Source organism: Lipophrys pholis (genome assembly GCF_963383615.2).
Source record: "Lipophrys pholis genome assembly, chromosome: 18".
NCBI lineage: Eukaryota > Metazoa > Chordata > Actinopteri > Blenniiformes > Blenniidae > Lipophrys > Lipophrys pholis.
In genome coordinates this window covers 22,524,400-22,544,507 of record NC_137646.1, presented here as the reverse complement: position 1 = coordinate 22,544,507, position 20,108 = coordinate 22,524,400, and the positions used below count along the sequence as shown (strand labels likewise).

The 20,108-nt window shown below is 41.7% G+C and overlaps 1 protein-coding gene across 2 annotated transcripts in view; it reads left to right on the top strand.

Annotated features, from left to right (window-relative positions):
* Positions 1-20,108, top strand: part of LOC308124048 (diacylglycerol kinase delta) — a 69,178-nt gene that overhangs the window by 18,644 nt on the left and 30,426 nt on the right. The window contains exon 1 of one of the 2 annotated variants that reach the window (XM_080486832.1): positions 7,081-7,229. The exons of the other annotated variant lie outside the window; for it this stretch is intronic. Within the exon in view, the coding sequence (XP_080342958.1) occupies positions 7,203-7,229 (27 nt within the window). The 5' untranslated portion in view covers positions 7,081-7,202. Of the gene's footprint in view, positions 1-7,080; positions 7,230-20,108 lie in introns of those variants that run through there. 2 annotated transcript variants of the gene reach the window in all.

The following is a 20,108-nucleotide window of genomic DNA, read 5'->3' as shown; positions in this document are numbered from 1 at the left end:
CTCTCTAAAGAAAGGGAGATATAGAAACAGATAATGGAAAGACAAGTGCAGACAAAACTGATCTTGCAAGACAAGGAGAGACAGAACTGATAGACTCAGAGGCCAGAACAAAGATTAAGAAGAAACTTAGTCTGAAATAGAAATTCTATGAATCCTTCTTGGGGACATCTACTTCCTCATTTCTTGGAACTAATATTGGCTAAATACATGATGTGTGAAATTGTCGTACATTGAGGTTTGGGTGGGGTGTGACAATAAATAAAAACTTCTGCTTTAAACTTTTCACACAGACAAATACTGCCTTGTTTTTTCTTTTTGCTTGATTAAATATTTCTGTAATTATGATTAATAAGGTCGTTTTTATTGTTAGTGGTCCATCGTACACTTTGAAACTTTTCATCTCATACGTTATTGAGCTACAATGGCATCCTAAATAACAAATAAAGATGTCCATGTATTTGGTTTACGCATGTTAGGATTTCTGCGTAAGCAAAGACCAGTAAATATCTTCCCAGCCTCTGACCTGATTTCTCCAATGAAGGAATTCATCTTAAACCAGGTTTTTTTTTTTGTACCGACCGTGCAGTTTGTCAAGGTCCAGTTTGTTCGTAGTCACTGAGCCCCACTACGGCACTATTCAGTGCTCTGAAAGTTAAAAACCAAAAGGCAGAAAGTCTACGCGGAGGTCAAATATAGCCTAATGTCATGACAAACATCCTCAGATGCATTCAGATCACACCACTCTCTCACACGCCACTTTCCCATTCCTCCAACCTGTTGAAGATGTATTGAGGTAAAATTCAAAGTGAATCCACTTTTTGTTTTTAAGATATTTTATTAAACAGCAAAAGTTGATCCAAACAAAAGAAAATCAAATATGAGTTGATTGCATTTTTTTGGAAACTGGACATATAAACAGAAACAGAGATTGTGAGTTTAACTCAGAAGTACATGCGGTTCTGAAAATTGACTGTCAATGAAACATACAAGACAATTGAAAGTTAAAGTGACCTGTCCACATTGTACCCTGCCTTTTGCCTCTTATCACCTGGAGTCGGCTCTCGTACTTGGTGGATAATTCTCTGGAGAAGAATAGATGAATGAATGGATGGTGACAAACGTCAAGAAATTCTAACTGGGATGGATGATGAGGGCATTAAGAAACATTTTGAGATTCAACCCACTGTAACAACTGAACCGGAGCCGCCCAAATAATAGAGGGATTGATCTTCTTGGGTGTCTTTGAAACTAATTTAAAATCAGTCAAAATCAAAATTATTGCAATTTTAAATCAAATTTAGCCTCTAAAGTAAACAATGCAGCTCCTGCAGATTATTTAATCCCGACAGTGACACCTTGCTTATCGTCAACAGGATTGGATTTAGCCCCGAGTGACCCTCACTTGGATAAATTGGTATAGAAGACTGATGGATGCACGTCAGACCATTATTTAAGTAATGCATTTAAGTGTTCGATCACAATCTGTATTTCCTACTACCAAGCTGCATTGTCATGAATTAAAAGTGTGTTGGACTTCCTGTCTCCATTCCACCACTTTTAAGATTATTTCTGATTGAACTTTAGCATCTTAATTAGCCTGAAAGTGTCGATCCGATGAGCTTTGGCCGCTTGCGTCGCGCAAGCTTCGCACCCGTCAAGCTTTTTAAACGCTGGATGGGGGAGAATTTTTGTTGACGCGCCCTGTCACATTAAGTTTAACAGCTGAATCCTCAGACGGTGGTGCTTTTCTTGAACTTTCTGACTGGACACTAAGCGTACTTGGCCTGCAGAGACTCTCCTGTGGCTCGGGCCAAGGACACAAGACTGGCATCAAAACACGAGGACACTGCGATTTATAATCACATTAGCAAAGAGCGCTCGCTCGTCCTGAAGCCACACGGATGCCAATTTCTCTCCGTTTCCTTCTTTATCTCCCTGCCTGACTCTGCCACTTAGACTCTTTCCTTAGTCATCAAGCTTGAGGCTGAGCCAGACAGTGAGTCATATTAGAGTTAGAAGTATCGGCGAGTTATCAGAATAGAAGCTCAGCCCCCCTCCCCCAATTTCCTTCTTTTCACGTTTTTAGACATTTGACGCAAATCCTGACAGATTGGCCTCATTTACAAGCAAACACACCCGACGTAGTCGATATCCTCCTTCTCGAGACTGAAAACATGCTCTCAGACACACACCCAGGACTCGAAAGGTTTTACCAGGGTGTTTTTGCGAAAGACAAGCCACATCCTTTTGAGCGGGGGTCGAGAGAGTTTTGTGTTTTCCAAACAAAGAGCTGATCGAATGTCAGCGCCAACAAAGAGGGACGAAAAATGAGCAGATGCATTGAAAAAAAAATAGAAAAAAAAGGAATTTAAAGAAGCATGTCAAATAAAAGGTGTTTTGTCCATTTTGTGTCAAGGTGTGAAACAGTGGCTTTTTGTATTTCAACTAGGGTAGAGGAAGAAAATACTCTGTTGTTTTTATTTTTTTTTTTCATGTCCCAGATAACCCAGTGTGACGCACACCTTACTGGGAGAGCTCAGTTCGGTAAAATCTGCCCGTGAAGGTGCACAGGATTGCAGCTCGGCAGCTTCCCCGAACGTGCTCGCTGTGGATGTGCGCATGCAAATCGACGGGCAGACATGCAAATGCCATCGTGATCCATCCCCGGTGCGCGCACCCTGTTCAAGTCGCAGCAGCGCAAACGTCGCGGAGCGCGTACGACACTGTCGTCCGTCGTGTTTTTTGTAGAAATAACTTTGGTACTGTCATGTAGATTATATAAACAAGGACATGATTAAGTGATTAATGAGCCCTCCTTGAGCGGTGGTGTTGTTATCGCTCATAATTGACACAAAAGACCACAGTTCCCGTAAACACACACGCTTAATTTAAAATGGCATTTATTCCACATTTAGCTTTCATGTTTTCCTCTTTCGTCTTAAATCCTCTTCATATGGGCCAGAAACTATTTCTAATGAAAACATTAGATTTACTGAAAGCAGTGAAAGTGTTGGTGGGAAGGTTAGAGAAGTGTATGTAAGTTTCCTGGTTCGAATCCCACTGGTGATGGAGCACCGCCGTAGGCCCCTGAGCAAGGCACTCCACTGCAATCGCTTTGAGTGCGTCCCTAAGGGCATCGAGGACAAAAACTTGTGCCAAATGAAATGTGTGGATCGCTGTGGTGACGTTACAGCAACATATAAATGTACTTGTTTTTTTGTTTTTTTTTACGTCTCCTTTACTTTGATGGAATCTAATCTAATATTTTATACCATTGAAGAATGATGTCATTACAGATTTGGAGAATAACATCACATTCATAGCTGGTGCAGACTGATGCTGTTTAACAAATGTTCTTGTACGGTTCTACTCAACTGGATTGGTTGTTCAGGCTGATTGCTACGAGAGATTGTGTGACTATGGCGTATGTATGGATTCCTCCGTCACAACCACTACATCGTAATTCAGTACGCCAAGAAAACATTATCCATGGTAGATTGGGCTGTGGTGTGCGGTGTTGCGGGATATTGAATATAGTGATAAATACAAACACATAAGAATGGATTATTGTTAAGAGTTATTGTTATTGTTCCTTCATTTTTGTGTTTTTGACTTCTTCCCTGTAGCAAAAAGGTCTAAAATATATTTGTGTAGTAATCATGATGAACTTTATGTTTGAAATTCTGACATTTTTAATCTGCAGGGCACACTGCTCATTGCGTGGTTCGGTCAGTATTTTAGCTCTAAATTCTATTGGCTTTCAGGACCTCATAGCAGCCGTCATAGTTTGTGGTGTAGTGAGACAGATACTGATAATTTTCTAAAGGTAACGATTGTTTCAGGCTGTTTGTGGCTATGCGACGGTGGCAGGATATATCCCTGAACACTTCTCACTGTACGACCATCGTTTTTAAATCGCGGCAGGAACGACTTCACCAAAAGATTTTTTTATCTTGATTGCTCATCTTTCATCTACGACAGGTCACATTGATCAATCATGTCCTGAAAGTCTTCTACTAACCCCCACAACAGGAAAATATGCAATGCAACTACAGAAAAAAAAAACATTGTGAGGAGCTGAAATTGTTTAATGACCCCAGCTCGTCATTCCTCTGAGTCGATTAAACAGCTCCGGCAGCAACATGAGACAACAACAGCTTTTATTTATTCTCCCCTAAAGCAAAGGACAGTGGTGTATGCACGTAGTCACATGGCACAGCAGCAGTAATAGCTTTCTTTCTTTTTTTGGGCTTTATACAAGCGCATGCTATTACGTACTTGTCTTCACTTAAAGCTTGTGAGCTGTCACACAATCACTTTAGTTGTTGCACAGCTCCGTCACAGTCAAAGACACTCGCATGAAAAATGCACTTTACAGTCCTGAATTTCCGGGGCACGCCGTTCTCGGTATTGGGTCGCGTTTTTAAGTTCTGTGCGACGCAGAGGAATGGATAGACGCGTGTCGGCGGTAAGATCACGGTGGGCACCCTTCACGTGTTTGCATGCATGTGCAGCAGCGTGTTGTTGCTGCTGATGTGCAGGGTTCCCTTCACACTGACGGAGAGATGAAAGAATGCGGAGACGCAGCTGCAGCGCTTAGTTTTTCTGCTTCTCTTCAAAAAGACACACGCAGAATAAATAGCGCCCAAAGAGGCAATTCTACTTCGTTAACAAATTGAATTTTTAGGTATCAAAAATGACCCTTTTTCACACTCCTTGAGACTATGTGAAATACCAAGTAATAGACAGTTTCAGGAGTGTGGCATTTTTACCTTTTTCTTCTCATTAATAGTATCACCAGCATATATTATGTTGTAACCCTAATAACTGCCCTCATTATTCTTAGTTAACATGTAGTAATAGGTAATTGATTTTATTGGGCCGTGCATCAAAGAAATGACCTCTGGGATTAATACAGTACTTCTATTCTATTCTATTCTATTCGATTCTACAATATAAATGAGAAAAATGTGGAAAATGAACACATTTAAAAAGAAAGAAAAAAAATCTCTGTGGCCTTGACATTATTTCAATGATTGCAGGCCAATAGGTCCTCACTTTGCAAGAATGTCCTCAATGCGATGGTTAAAAATGTACTCGGGTCCCCACTTTGTACCAAGTAAAAGAACGCATGCGTGCGAGTTTGTCATGCTTTCTGCACCACCACTAACCACTCAGCAAACTCTCAGCAGAAAGGCTATTTTTGGCATCCCGAGTCTATGTTTGAGAACCCAAGCTTTTTCTAGAAACAGGCTCATACTGTATATGGTAAATCCACAAGCAATCCCTGTCACTCTTTTTTCCTACACCCTTTGTCTTTCTTCTTCTTGTCTTTCTTTGTGTTTTTTTTTTTTTTTTGTCTGTTCAGTTACTTTTTTTTTTTATCTCTTCCTGTGTTCTCAGTTCTTTTGTCTTTATGTACCTTTTCTTGATTTGTTTCTTGTTCACTCCTTTCTTCGCTTTCCCTCTGTATGCCCTCGCTCTCTGTTATATCTTTCTTTCAACCTTTCACTCGCTGCAGAAGCCTGCCAGTGTGTGTGTTCAGGCGTGCTGAGCTACAGTCTGTTGCCTGTCAGATGAGACACGCACGCACACACTCACGGATGCACCCACCTGTTATGCAAGCGATAGCAGAGAACGGACCTTGTTGTTACCGCACCGGCACATTTTTAACTCACCTGTCTTTTTTTTTTTTTATCATGCTTGTTCTTATTAGTGCAATCTGTCAGCAGTGATTTAAAAAAAAAAAAAAAGATGACTTGATTTCATACCCCAGTTCTCGTGTGGCTTTCTGCCGATTTAGTTGCTATTTCAATAACCATTTACTAAATACAGTATAATTAAAGCACCTGCTGCTTCATGCAATCGCAGATACCTCATTGGAAATTGAACAAGGGTTATTTTAGCTACCTTTAAAACAGTTAAAATCTGCAGCTGGAACGGATTAGAAATGGTCATATTAGGACCTCCAAACTTCCTTTAATAACTAATGCTTACACTAACTAAAAAAGAAGCTTTTTTAAGGACCAAAAACCATGATTTAAGACCCTTTTCTGTTGAACGATGTTGGAACTGATACTCATCGACTAAATGGAAATATATTCAGAATAACACAACATTTATCATGTACTCAGGCTCGATGTATTTCATTAACTTCCTGAAGCCGCTGGAAGCAGATTTTGTGTGGTTAATGCTGTGAAGAGTTGCGTTGTCCCCTCAGACCAGGCAAGATTACAGTGTCTCTGGGTAAACGATATCACATTGGCCTTAGTGTGGCTCGCACTACGAGCAGTGACCGTTGGCATGCCCTACAAGTTAGTAAACGATTCAGTTTTTCATGCCACATGGCTCTGTGGCTCCGACTAGTGGTGAACGGCTGCAAGACAGTTAGCTGTGTATTTAGTTTCCCTTGTGTTTTTATTTCTACTGCGTCCTTAATTCTTCATCTGTGCCTCCTTTTGTCTCTGTTTTTTTATTTTTTTTATTTGAGCAGCTAATATGTGACAGACAACAGTATCTACAGTATCTTTTAAGAGGTGGAAACACATAACCAGCCTGTTTGCACATTTATTTACATTATGTGAATGCCCAAACGAATAATCATTCTGCTTGGGCAGCCACATAACGTAAATAAATGTGTAAAAATGGTGACATGAATTAATTAATTTGCAAGAAAATAAATAAAATGCATAAAAAACCGACAATGTAGGCGTAAAGGCTTTAAATCAGTTGCAGTAATGGATTTGTGGGCTTTCAATCACTGTGAGTGAGGAAGAAAAGAAGGAACCAAAAGCAAGTCGTATCGGCAAAGCTGCTTTTTTTTTTTATTTTTATAAAATGGGAAATCAAATCACGACCAGATTAAGGGAAGCAACAAAAAAATAAAAAAATAAAAAATTTGATGCGTCATTGTTTTGCATATTTTGAATAGAAGCAGCTTCCTGCTGTGGTTAAGCAACGCGCTTCCAATTTTGTGATGTGACCATGAAAAAAGCTGAAGCGAGCATAAAGCAGCCACCCACCTCCCCGAAAACGTAAAGAATAACCCGCCTACGCGTGAGGACACAAACTGTAATCCCCGGCTTTTAGCGCCTCCGGTGTCGGAGAGGAGCCGCACCTGATGCACCATCTGAGAAAGTGTTTCGGCTTGAAGCAGAACAGATGGAAGGAGGGAGAAAAAGGAAGTCGGACATTAAATATTCATGTCAACATGGGTGTATTCAGCTCAGGTCAGTCTATTGGAAATGCACACACACACACACACACACACACACACACACACACACACACACACACACACACACACACACACACACACACACACACACACACACACACACACACACACTACACTACACTACACTTGAATAGGGTGCCTCCTGTCTCTCCCCTTCAAGTGTCTTCACACTTCATCAAAACACAGCAGAGGAATTTCCGTCCACAGTACACATGTGCACTCGCACACACGTAGTAAAAGCAGGCGCGTCTCCATTTTTAGAGCCTCCCCGGGGATGTGGAGTCTAAATTTAGAAGGCCATTTTGTTAAACAAATACAACATCAGCGCGATGGAAGATTGTCCAAACATGGCGACCACGTGTTTCCGTCGGCGCGCGTGTTTGCGCGCGCGCGCGTCGATTTATCTTCTGGTGGAGGCCGCACGTGCGCAGGCGAGGGAAAAGGTTATTTTAACTTTGCGCGTTTTATGTAAACAGCAGAACTCCGAAGGGAGGGTCACCGAGGGAGAGGAGGAGAGGTGAGCCAATGTAGTAGTGCGAGTGATGGAAAGTGGATGGAGGGAGGTGGAGGAGTGTAGGAGGAGAGCAGCTCGGTTTCATTAGTGTGATAGATGGAAACAAAGCCCTCTTAAAAACTGCACACGTGCTTCTTGAATGTAGTTTTTTTTTTTTTTTTTTAAGCAACGGCAGCTTATGCAAGTCCCTTCAGAGCAACTTGTCCTCACATTTCACTATTTCAACACCCTGAATTTTCAGCCGGGTGCTTACCATCCCGCTCGAAGGGTATTGTCTCATAATTGCTCTGTTTGCTTTGCTCTCGTGGTGAAATATTGTTTTGTGGAAAAAATGAGAGCTGCCTTACGTTGCCTCACTGCCCACCGTCATAAGTCAGCGATGTGTCAGAGTAGTGAGATTACTCTGCTGAGCTGTTGGTAGTTTGAAACTACACGATACATTTCCAGGCCGAGCTGCAGTTTCTGTTTATTGTGAAACGCTGAGAAAAAAAAGTAGTTCAAGTTGGCCAAGTTCTTACCAACCGTAACAAGCTGATTACTATTATGGAGAAAAATGTTTCCAACTTTATTTATAGAACAATTTGAACATTAGAGACAGCCAGTGTGAAATACAACAGTGTACAAAGATATGAAGTAAACATAGATAGTTACTTCTGAATGGGGGTGTTATTATGGAATTTTAAAGATGTAATAACTATAAGAGACTGCTCATTTTCAATAACTTTCACATCACTGCTTCTCGTAAGCTCAAGAATTTACGGCTTTCCATCACTTTAAATAATGCCACTGCGTTTTAATATTTATTTATCTCTTACAAAACTATCATTGTTTGTGTATTAACCCCTCAGATTCCCTCCTTCCTTCCATAAAAACAGTAAAATATTGAATAAATTGTGCTTGAACTGGTGGGAATGTGCCTACATATACAGTGCTGTTGTCATTTAAATTAAATCTGAAACACGCCCTCATCTACTTTTAAGTGTTTCTGTTAAAAAAAAAAAGTAAATGGAGTCAAAAATATGTCGTTGTTGGCATGTTGATGGAGTTTCCTGGTGTGAGATGCAGTGAATGCACTCTTTCTGTCAAAGTACTCAGTACATAAGTCAAAATGTGCATGGGAGTGATTTGGTTTTAGTCTATATTCTGAAATACAAGTGACACTTTGATTAAATCAGGTAGAATTGTGACCCTATTGGCAAGTCAAATAGAAATGTCCACTTGAAACTGTACAGAGCCCGTCTGTGTTCCCTATAGGGCCGCACAACATATTGCGATTTTGTCATAATTCCGCTACCAACATGTGGAATATATGAAAAGGTCAGACTAAACGGCAATAAATTGTGTTTCAATGCAGTGTGCTTTCAAGCTCTGCAACTTTCAAATGACAAAACTTTCCACTTGTAAGAAAACGCCCAAAGTTCGTGATTAATTCACAAAGAAAAGTGCAATGAACTACTTAAAAAAAAAAAAAAAGAAAGTATTTGCTTGACAGCCTCAATTATTATTTTATACCCGGTGCAGAGAAAAAGGCAGAAGCAGAAAATCAAGAGAAAAAGATAAAAAGACATGCATGTGGTGAAAAAAAAACAAGCGTCTTGTTTACCAGGGCCAAGAGAAAGTGCACTGTTATTTGGAAAATAGATGCAGAGACATTGACATCATCAGAAGTTTTTTGAAGTTTTTGCAAAGTCGCAACGTTTCGCAATACTCACCCTTCAGTTAAAGTAGATCGATAAATGCTGATCTCTTGAATACTCAGTTGTATTGATATTCAGGCGGTTGGCCGACTCACATAAACTCGCTGACAGATTTCAGCCCAGATGAAAGGCCCACAGACGATGTTGGAAATAGTCCCTTGTCACACCTCCGCTACATCGCTGATAGCACTTCTAGGTCAAACCGGTTAGACCACCAGACTGTGCACGATGACTCTGAGCGGGCAGATTATGCGGTCTAGACACGCGGAGGTCCGCTCCATCCATCACATTAAAGCCCGCCGATACCGGAGACGGAGGGGAGGGGTCGCCGGCGCGGAGCGGAGCGGAGCGGAGCGGGGTCGCCTCGGCTCCACTCGTCCACCCATTTGCGTTGAGAGATCGTCGGACGCAGACTCGCCGCGCAAGTCCAGCCGAGTGACATAACCCCGATGAAGACGGATGAGTGTCCCACTTGAACTGAGAACGACAGAAATTCATGGCTGATTGATGTTTAGATTTATATAAGAAATGCGTGAAAGAGCCCCAAAGCCATACCGTCAAGGTGAGCTTGTAAAGACATGCATAATGCGACAGTTGAGATATCATTAAAACGTTTAAATTTAAAGGTTATTATGGTGCTCCGGCTCACTTAAGATGAAATTTGGCTGAATGTGGCCCTTTTTTTTCCACCCCTTCTTTGAACGTACAAACAAAATAGCAGTATCACTTACTAAACAATTACTTTTCTCGAGATTCAATTTTAAATTTTTGTGTTTTGCCAACATGCTGTAGTTGTTTTATGCCTTTCATGTCCATAAATAGAGATTTGACTGATTAGAAACATTCAGTTTTGTTAATATATATGTAAGTACAATCATATTCAAATTAATACATCAACAGAAACAGTGTGACGCAGCAGCTCAAGTTGACATACTGGTTCACGGTTAATAAGCGAGAATTATAGTTTCCACATTTTTCTACGGGCGTTATCTCGCGTATTCCCTCATTTGATTTTGCAGCAGTTTGGAAGTGCAAGTCTTTGGTTGCAAATGGAAGCAAATTGAGGTTTGCTTCCAGCTCGCAAACGCAGACAGAGAAACTGTTCGGGAACAAAGGAGATGAGAGGAGGGGGGGGGGCGTGCCACTCAGCCCAATGACGGGAAAGATGAATCGAAAGACAGTTGGAGGAGAGGAGGGCATGGGGGAGGTATGAAGAAGAAATCAGAGAAGAGCACAGAGGAGGAGGAGGCAGAGGAGGAGGAGGAAGAGTATCGATCCGGGTCGTAAAGACGAGGCTCGGACCGAGGAGGAATAGTCCGGGGATGAGATGGAAGAGCGATATTGATCCGGAGCAGAGAATGAGAGTTAATGGTGGGGAGGAAGAGTGGGAGACAAGAGAGGGAGGAAAAAGAAAGAGGTATGAAAGAGAAAATAGGCGTTGGGAAGAGAGCCGCAGGGGAAAACCGGGATAAAGCAGAGTATCGATATTTATCAAGGTTTAAATCCACCCTTCCATACATCTTGTTCACTTTACATTACATGCAGCTCATAAAGTGTTTCTAACCAGAGAGAAACGACTGAATTCTGCTGAGGAAACACCCAAAAAACACACGTATCCTCATACAAACCATCATTTTAAGCCTGCAGAAGCCGTTTTTTTCCCCAGAATACCGTGAGCTGTGCGGCTTTATTCAATGCTGAGGCGTCCCGTAAATCGTAATAAAATCCAGATATTAGATTTATTCCAGGGGAACCGTCCATTACCGCTCATTCCCACAATGTGAAATTGAATCTCCCGACTCTCCCGCTGAGGAAGTCTTTGGTTTTTATGGCACTTCATTACTGTAGGAAGATACGTCTTTCTCTCTGGGTAAATAAATTGGCAAAATATGATTTCAAAGTCTTAATTAGTAGCTGCTCTGTGAGCAAACTAGTGCGGTCCTCAAATTAGCCATTAGAAACACGCATAATGAAACACGTTGTTTGGGACATTTCACTGTTTCGCATGGGAATGTTTGATTGTAGTAATTTTCCGTAGTAATTATTTGGTTTTGTGAAAATATAAACGCCCTCATTACTCTGCGTCACAACAGAGAAAAAAAGTTTAAATTAAAGGTTATTATGGCACTATTGTATCATGAAAATGGTCGTGTGTGGACATTGAACCAAAATATGTTTGACGCCCTGCTAAATAAATCGAGATTTTCTTTTGATTTATAGAATCAAGATATACACGCTAACTAATAAAAGAAGCAGTGGCAAAACAATTTATACATTTTCAGAGGCTTTTAATACATTGAAAGCGTCACACATGCAGGCTAAGGCAAATTATATTTAAAGACAGGCATTTGTTTGAAATTCAGGAGATTCTTTGGGATTTAATTGAAGAAGGAAGATGCTCTATAATCTGGACGCCTTCTTGATAAACACAAATATACACGCTAAATAAGAAGCACTGGCAGCAACATAATGCTGACTGTCAAGTCGCTGCCAGGAGTTTCGTGAAATAGTAAGAAAGCTGCTTTTAGTTTATACTTTTTTAAATTCAAACTTTCCACTGTGGTGTAGTTTTGTTGTAGCTTAGCGTTAGCAGATAAATCTGGTTATTTTGCAATGAATTAAAACTTAATAAATAAAAAAAAGTGAAATGTGAGGTCATTCATGCCAATATTATTATATACAAAGACAAGTATCACATTATTGTGCTAATTTCTTTTGTTCCATCAAATATATTTCCGCAGCATTTTTCTCGTGTTTTTACTATGAAGAACTTTGTGCAACAATTGTTCTGAAAAGTACTATCTAAATAAAGTTTTTGATATCTATCACCCACACTATCTAGTATGTTAATTAATGCACTTTATCTTTGTCGTAATACCAATGTTTGGTAGTTTCTAATATTCAGTTTTACAGAATCAAATATTTCTCCAAACCCAAATTTACAAACACTTCCCAGACTTGTTTGCACTGTTTGACTTTTTTTGGGGAAAAATACTGAATTTATTTTGTTTTTCTCACCGCGGAGAGAACCAGAGTGTGGACCACCACCATCTGCTGCGGCACCGCGTCACGTTCGCAGTGAGGAACTAACTCCTTGTGAAACTGAATTTGTATTCCAGGGAAAAAGCGCTGCCCTGTTTTTAGAAACCCGAGCGAAGTTACCACCAGCCGCCGCTGCCACGAGACAAAACCCTCCGATTGGAGTAAAGTTGAGTTGATTCGGAGCGACTTGACCCCGGCCTTTCCGTCACAGAAGCATCCAGAGGCTCCGAGCTCTTTTGTCACATTTAAGCGCTGCGGAGGAACTGGAGCTGCACAAACTCCCCGGCCCCCGAAGGCCTCTCTCCTCTAAACGCTCGCTTCTGTTTCTGGAGTCGACCCACCGACCGGCTCGCCGCTGGGGGCGCTTTGTATCGAGGCCGCCCCGCGGAAGGGAACGGGAACAAAATGTTGCGGGGGGGGGGCGAGAGAGCGTTGCTGCTCTGACAGCCGAGGATGGTTGGAATAAAAACGCTAGAGAATTTACTCAAATGGTAGATCGTCTCAGTGCTTCTTGGCAAGACATTTTAAATTCTGAACTGCTGGGTCGGGATCCAAAAGACCCCCCCAAAAAAAAAAAAATCAACATGGCTTCGTGACCACCAGGGGTCGAACTTATCTTCTTTCCACTTTAGTCTGTAATATGTGGCGAGTCAGTTCAGATGATCAGGATCACGACACAGAAACATTAACGACCATTTCTCGACATTCACAAGTTATTCTGATCATATTATGAACCAGCCGACTATATTTTTGAGTTCCGGCTACATGTGGCCAAACGTTTAATTCCTTTGATGGAAATAGTGTAAGTTGGCGAAGTGAGACAGGAAATTGATGAATTTGTAGTTTTTTTATTCAAATTTAAGGTTTGTCGTGTTGTAAATGGACTTCTTAATGATATATTAATACTTTATTGCACTAAAACAGACAGACATATTCAGAGTTCTGGCTTATCTATATGGTATAACGCTGTTGCTTACCGACCCGGCCCACTTGACATCAAATTGCGTGGCATGTGATGCAGAAGGAGTTTGACGCCTCTGGTCTAATCACACTCCTTCCACTGGTAAGGTGGCGATAACGCTTTGTGATGTTGCCAGCCTCCGTTTCACCCTATTTAACCGCTCTAAACCACAGGTAGCACAAACAATATGAGATACGAGTTTCATTACACTGGGGACAACGGGGGACAAAAACATTTCAAACGACGTCTCAGTAGAGATCTTTTATTTTATATGAAAACATGTTTGAATAAGAAAACGTTATTCATATCGGTTTTGGATTTGTGGGATGAGCAGCTCGCTGATGGGGTTCAAGAAGCCCTGGACAAGAGCTAAAAGTACTCAGCTCTGCTGCTCATCCCACAAATGTATGTTCCTTACAATGATGTTGCCATCTAAAAGAAACAAAGCACAAATAATCTATTCAACACATATTCGAACCGTTGCATCATACATTTCTTTGAATAATGATTTTTAGTATTCAGTTGAGCCGTATTGATTTTTTATTTCTCACATCCTGCTTCTCTTCCGTGTCTCTTTTGTTGGATTATATATGCAGATGAATTCAAACTTGCACCGGATGTTTACCTTTTAATACAACATGGACATGCAGGGGGTTAATTTTCTCAGGCAATGACGGCCTCTTGGGAATATTTCTGGTGCCGAACCGCACTGAGAATCACCCAGCGTGCAAATTATGTTAAATTGAAGATGTTTATTTTAATCCGAACTGTGGAGGATTTTAAATTTATTTATTTATTTATTTTAATGAATCTAATCGTCTGCGGCGTTTTGCCGAAGTGCAGCTCGGCCTCAGTTCACTCGCAGCAATTACGTTCTCCGACGAGACCGTCGGGGAATGAGTGGAGTGGACAGGAAAAGCCCCCGACGGGTCTGCGGTGGAAAACACTCGTCTCCCAGGGCGACCAGGCCACCAATAGCTGGCAGAGAGAGGGAGAGGCGCCTTTTGTTTGCACACAGATTATTGTGTTCATGCATGTGTAGATGAATTCATAGAAAACCAGGTTCTTGTGTAGAAAGATAGTTTTCAAGGTGACACCAAGGATACAGTAAGTAGTAGTGTGAGTGTGTGTGTGTCTGTGTGTGTTTTCTATAATATAGAGCATCATTAATAACATCAAATTCAGCTCAAAAAACATACCTACATACAAATGTATACATATATTCAATGAGGTAAAGCAAAAAAAAAAAATGTGATGAGAGATTAAAATACAATAAAATACTTAAGTAGGGGTGAAAATATACATGTGAAGAAAAACTCACATCTTGATAGTCAAGCTGCCCTTAAAAACGCCTGTAAATCTTCTTGGTGTCCCTCAGGGCTCGAAACTGGGCCCTTGAAATTTGCTGAAAACGCGTTCCTGCGTCAATAATTTATCTGTTTGTTGTGTGAAGTAAAGTGAAACCCAGATGAGAGAAGGATGAAATACCGTTTACTTAAATGATCTGAGAGGAAAATGCTGCTATGTGTCGTTTTCTAACATGTATTTAGATCATTAGAAAAAATTATAGTGTTTTTTCCTAACAAATTGCTGCTATGTGCATTTTGATTGTGTTTCACATACCTCTGTGTGTTTATTGATAGACACACACACACACACACACACACACACACACACACACACACACACACACACACACACCCAGACAAGCATTCCCCACATCTGATGTGTGTTTGCACAAGAAGGCGAGATTAAACAACACGGTGTGACCATCGGGGATAATCACCAGCCACTGCACACAAACACTGAAACACACAAGCATTTATCATCTTGGCTTATCTCCTCCCGTCTTTACCCCGCCCCTCCTTTCTTTTCTTTTTTTTTCTGTCTCACCTGCATTACATCACATCGTCTCTCTCTCTCTTTCTCGCTCCTCTTTATCTCTTGTTTTGAGTTTGTTCTTTCCGCCCCATTCATCTTGTTCTACTCGATCCACCGTTTTACCCCAGAAAAAGAAACAATCTGAAGCCTGAATCTGAAGCATGATTGCTGAGACCCCCCCCCACCCACCACCGGTGTGATTTACATCGCCAATCGATGACAACTGGGGCAGGGCGTTAATCGCATCAGCACATTAAGAGAGTCTCCTACCTCTCTTCCAACGTCTATCTCTTTCTCACTGAGCGACTTATCTGTTCATTTGTTGTTCTGTGTGTGTGTGTGTGTGAGGATTATGCAGCATCAGAGCCAGATTTGGTCCGTATGCTCCCAGCCCCCCCCCCCCCCCCTCTCTCCACCACCAGCAGCAGAAGATTATGTGTCCTTCAGTGCACAAACGTCAGGGGCAGAAGCCAAAAACAAGATGATATTTCCAAAACACGTGAACACACACACACACACATGAAATGTGGCTAAAGTTAAAGAAACGTGTGTGAGATGAGTGTTGCTCTACTTTCCTGGCCATCTGAAGTACGACGAAAGCGTCAACAGTTTCTCTTTGGCTGATTTCTTTTTTTTTATTTTGCACATATCTGTGTGTGTGTGTGTGTGTGTGTGTGTCTGTGTGTGTGTGTGTGTGTGTGTGTGTGTGTGTGTGTCTATTAATAAACGCACAGAGGTACATGAGACAGGATGTGGTCGTCATGGTGCAAAGTCCTCCCACGCCTTGTTCTGACTGTGTGTGTGTGTGTGTGTGTGTGTGTGTGTGTGTGTGTGTGTGTGTGTGTGTGTGTGTGTGTGTGTGTGTGTGTGTGTGTGTGTATGTGTGTGTGTGTGTGTCTATGTGTGTGTGTGTCTATGTGTGTGTGTGTGTCTCCGTGTGTGTGTCGTCAAACGTTTAGTTATGCATGACAGACGAGGCGAGCTGTTTTCAAACGAGCCGTCTCGCCGTCTTTCTTATCGTATTTTGCACAGGTGAATAAAACTGTGTGCATAATGAAAGTTATGGTGGGTGAAAGGGGGTGGGGTTAACCTGCACACACACACACACACACACACCCACACACACACACACACACACACACCCACACACACACACACACACACACACACACACACACACACACACACACACTTACACACACTACCATCCCAGTTTGCGTTCATTCCAGTTAACAAGCAGGCGAAAGCGTGATAGAATCTTCAATTATCTCATCCTCGCCTCTGCGAGCTGACGGTTCACTTCTTTCTTTTTCTTTCCTTTTTTTCTAGTTTTTTTCCTCTTTCTTTTTTTGTCAAAAAGATAAACTCAAGGTTCGTTTCAAACTCGGGGTATTACTTCAACCATTCATGCCTTTGGAATACCAATCGTGACCTGTGTCACCTTTCCTCCGCTAATGATCCCCCCCCCCCCCCCCCCCCCCCCCTCCTGTTTGTTTTAACCACCTCGCAGCGCCAGGTGGGTGGGGATTAACGCCATCCAGGTGGCATCTGCTTCCATCTCCAGCACGGAGGATTTCTTGAGCCAGCAGATGTGTGTGTGTGTGTGTGTGTGTCTGCGTTTCTTGAGCGACGTTAAACGCGCCGCACATGTAACAACACCGCCCTTGTGGCCGCGCGGCGCCTCGTGAACAAATGCTGGTAAGCCCGTGGAATCCCCCAGAAACACGGCTTTGCGTGTTCACAATGGGAACCTAACGTGCGTTTCTATTAATAAACCGACTCACACAGCTGCCTGGGAGCGTGCGAGGGTTTAAACTGCCTCTGAGTCCAAACTCTTTTTTTCTTTTTTAAATTATTACTATTTTAAGTCTTTCATGTCTCTGTTATTCTGTCCTTTACAACCCCTCATCTCATTTTCTGCCATGCTGTCACACTCCCTGTGCACCTAGTCACCTCTACTCTCTCTCTCTCTCTCTCTCTCTCTCTCTCTCTCTCTCTCTCTCTCTCTCTCTCTCTCTCTCGCTCACTCTCTCTCTCCCAGCCTGCCATCTGCTGGAGAAAAGCCCAAACTGCAGGGTTTTTCCGACAGGGGTGACATTGGACGGGCTTCATTTGGCATTCCGCCGTCGTCCGTCCGGGGACGGCGGCGTCGCGGCCCCCCCCCCCCCCCCTTGATTACGAAAACACGGGCGCATTAAAAGAAGGTCAGAGGGTTTCGGTGTCCGCAGGCGTCGGCGTCTGTTTTAATTAGTCTGGGTACAGACATACCTGCACCGCCTCCGCTGATTCACGAATGAACAGCTGCCGCGTGTTGTTTGGGGAAAAAGAGACGCTTTCAAACTGTCACGTTCAGTTCATCAAACCCAGACTGGTCCATGCTCTATAGAAGAAAGAAAAAAATTAATGTTTTACAGGTAACCTGAAGGTGCCGTCGAACCGAAAGACTATCAGACACTCACATTCATCCCTAAAAGCAGTTTGCAACTCGTCTGAAGGAACATTTTAGATTTATGAAGTTTGAATTTCCAGCTCCAAGATGCTGTTCAAGTCGTTTCCACGTTGACACACATCTTTTTAAATGAATTAAGAAACGTGCAGCTCGTCATATTGTTCTAAGCTCTAAGTTCAAGAGGTCGTCGTTGTTTGGATGAGTGACAGAAAACGGTGACCTTGTACTGGATTAAAATGTACTCGAGCAATAACTTCTCGATATTCTTAGAATAGAACAGTTTTGTTCCTAACTGATTTTCTTTTTCGTTTTTTCTTATTTTTAAATATTTTTTTATCAGATTTCATTGCTTCGAGTGAATTTTACATAAATTGTATTTGTTGCCACCGACTAATTTATATATTTGTTATAATTTTGCAGTTTTTTTTCGTATTTCATTTAAATTTTAAATGTGATTTTGCTTGACGTTTTGTCAAAATCAGTTTGTATTAGAGGATTTTTGAGGACAAAAATGAATCTTTAAAGAAATTGAACTTTTCTATACAGGTGCATCCGTTTGCATGCCTGCCTCTGTTTATCTCACAAAGCCTTTTTTTTTAAGTTTCAACATTCACTACATCACTTCATCATTTATCCTGTTTAACCAAACCCTACCTGGTACCGTCATGGCGGTGCATTTCGACCTGAGGTGCACGTTTGCAGGAAGTGGACCAGACATTGATAACATGTTATTATCAGAGTCACTTCACATCAATAACTGTGAGATGACTTTATGAAGTCGCTAATGAGGCTCTTTGACCTGATTCCCACTTCATTTAATTGCCAGTGATCCGAACGGAGGGAAAGAAGGGGCGTGTGTGTGTGTGTGTGTGTGTGTGTGTGTGTGTGTGTGTGTGTGTGTGTGTGTGTGTGTGTTGTGTGTGTGGAGATGGAGAAAAGCTGAAGAGAGGGAACTGTGGTGTCAGTATGCAAGTCTGTGGGGAACAGCATGTTTCTGCTCATTAAAGGCAGGATGATACGCCGACTGGCAGAAAACACACACAAACACACATTTACACACACGCGCACACACACACACACACACACACACACACACACACACACACACACACACTAATAGATATGCACATGCACGGTGTAATTTGCCTTGGCAGATGAGACGCTGATCTGACACTGAAAGCAGTCCGATGACAGCGGGTAGGCAGCAGTGTGCAGACGTGAACACACACACACACACACATGCACACACACTCACACACACACACACACACACACACGCACGCGCACACGCAGCCTGGCAGGACATGAGTTTGTGTGATCGCGGCGATGTTCCCAGCTCTCCTCAGCAGAGCAACATGCCAATAAACCTCTCCATCACTCTGACATGATGGGACTCAGTGGACGTTTCACTTATGCATTTCAAGATGAAAGAAAATAAACTGATATTGTCGTCGCTGCACGTGTAAAGTTACGTGAAAAACGTGTAAACACAGGAGGTGATATGGACTTTATTAGAATTCAAATCCCCATATAGGAAATCCTTACGTTAATCGGTGAAGATGCAGGATTTAATGTTTAAGTCGACGGAGAGATAAGTGGCCCTGGATTTCGTTTGCAGTAAATAGTATCTGAAGACGAAGATGTTTTTGTATTCCATAATGTGCTTTCAGGATTCAATTAAATAATTTTTTTTTATATCATTTAAATAATTTAAGGCATCATAAGGCCCGGGGACCATTAGTGGCCCTTTACCTCTGCTCGTCTGGCCCTCAGGGTGTCACCAGGGAATCTTGACCCGAATTAAAATTAATATGATTATTGTCTTTATCACAGGTAAAATGGTCACTTTTTTCATGTTATTGGCCATTGTTATATTATTGGTTGTGTCTGGCGAGTAGTTAATGAAAGAATGAGTCGCTTACTGAACAGGAAATTTTGAATAATTGAATTATGATTTCCGAACAGAGGAACGACCAAACCGCTTTTACATGACGGGATAATTCTTATTGAGCAAAACTCAAGTTGAAGTTTTTGAAGGCGATCAGTGTCCTCAAATGAATTGAGTACTCTTAGTAAACTTAGCCAAGTTATTAATACTACGGTGACACAATTTGATGTAGCACGTGAGTTGATGAAAGTTGACCTGCAATAGTTATGGCAAGTCGAGACACTTAATCTTCTGAGTGCACAGTCCTTATTAGATTCAAGTTTAGTCAACTTGAAGGACTTTTTTATTTTTTTTGCCATAACTCAATTTAATCAAGTTGGAGCAATAAATGAAAACTGTTCTCCAATAAACACGTTAATAGACTTATATGATTCAAGAC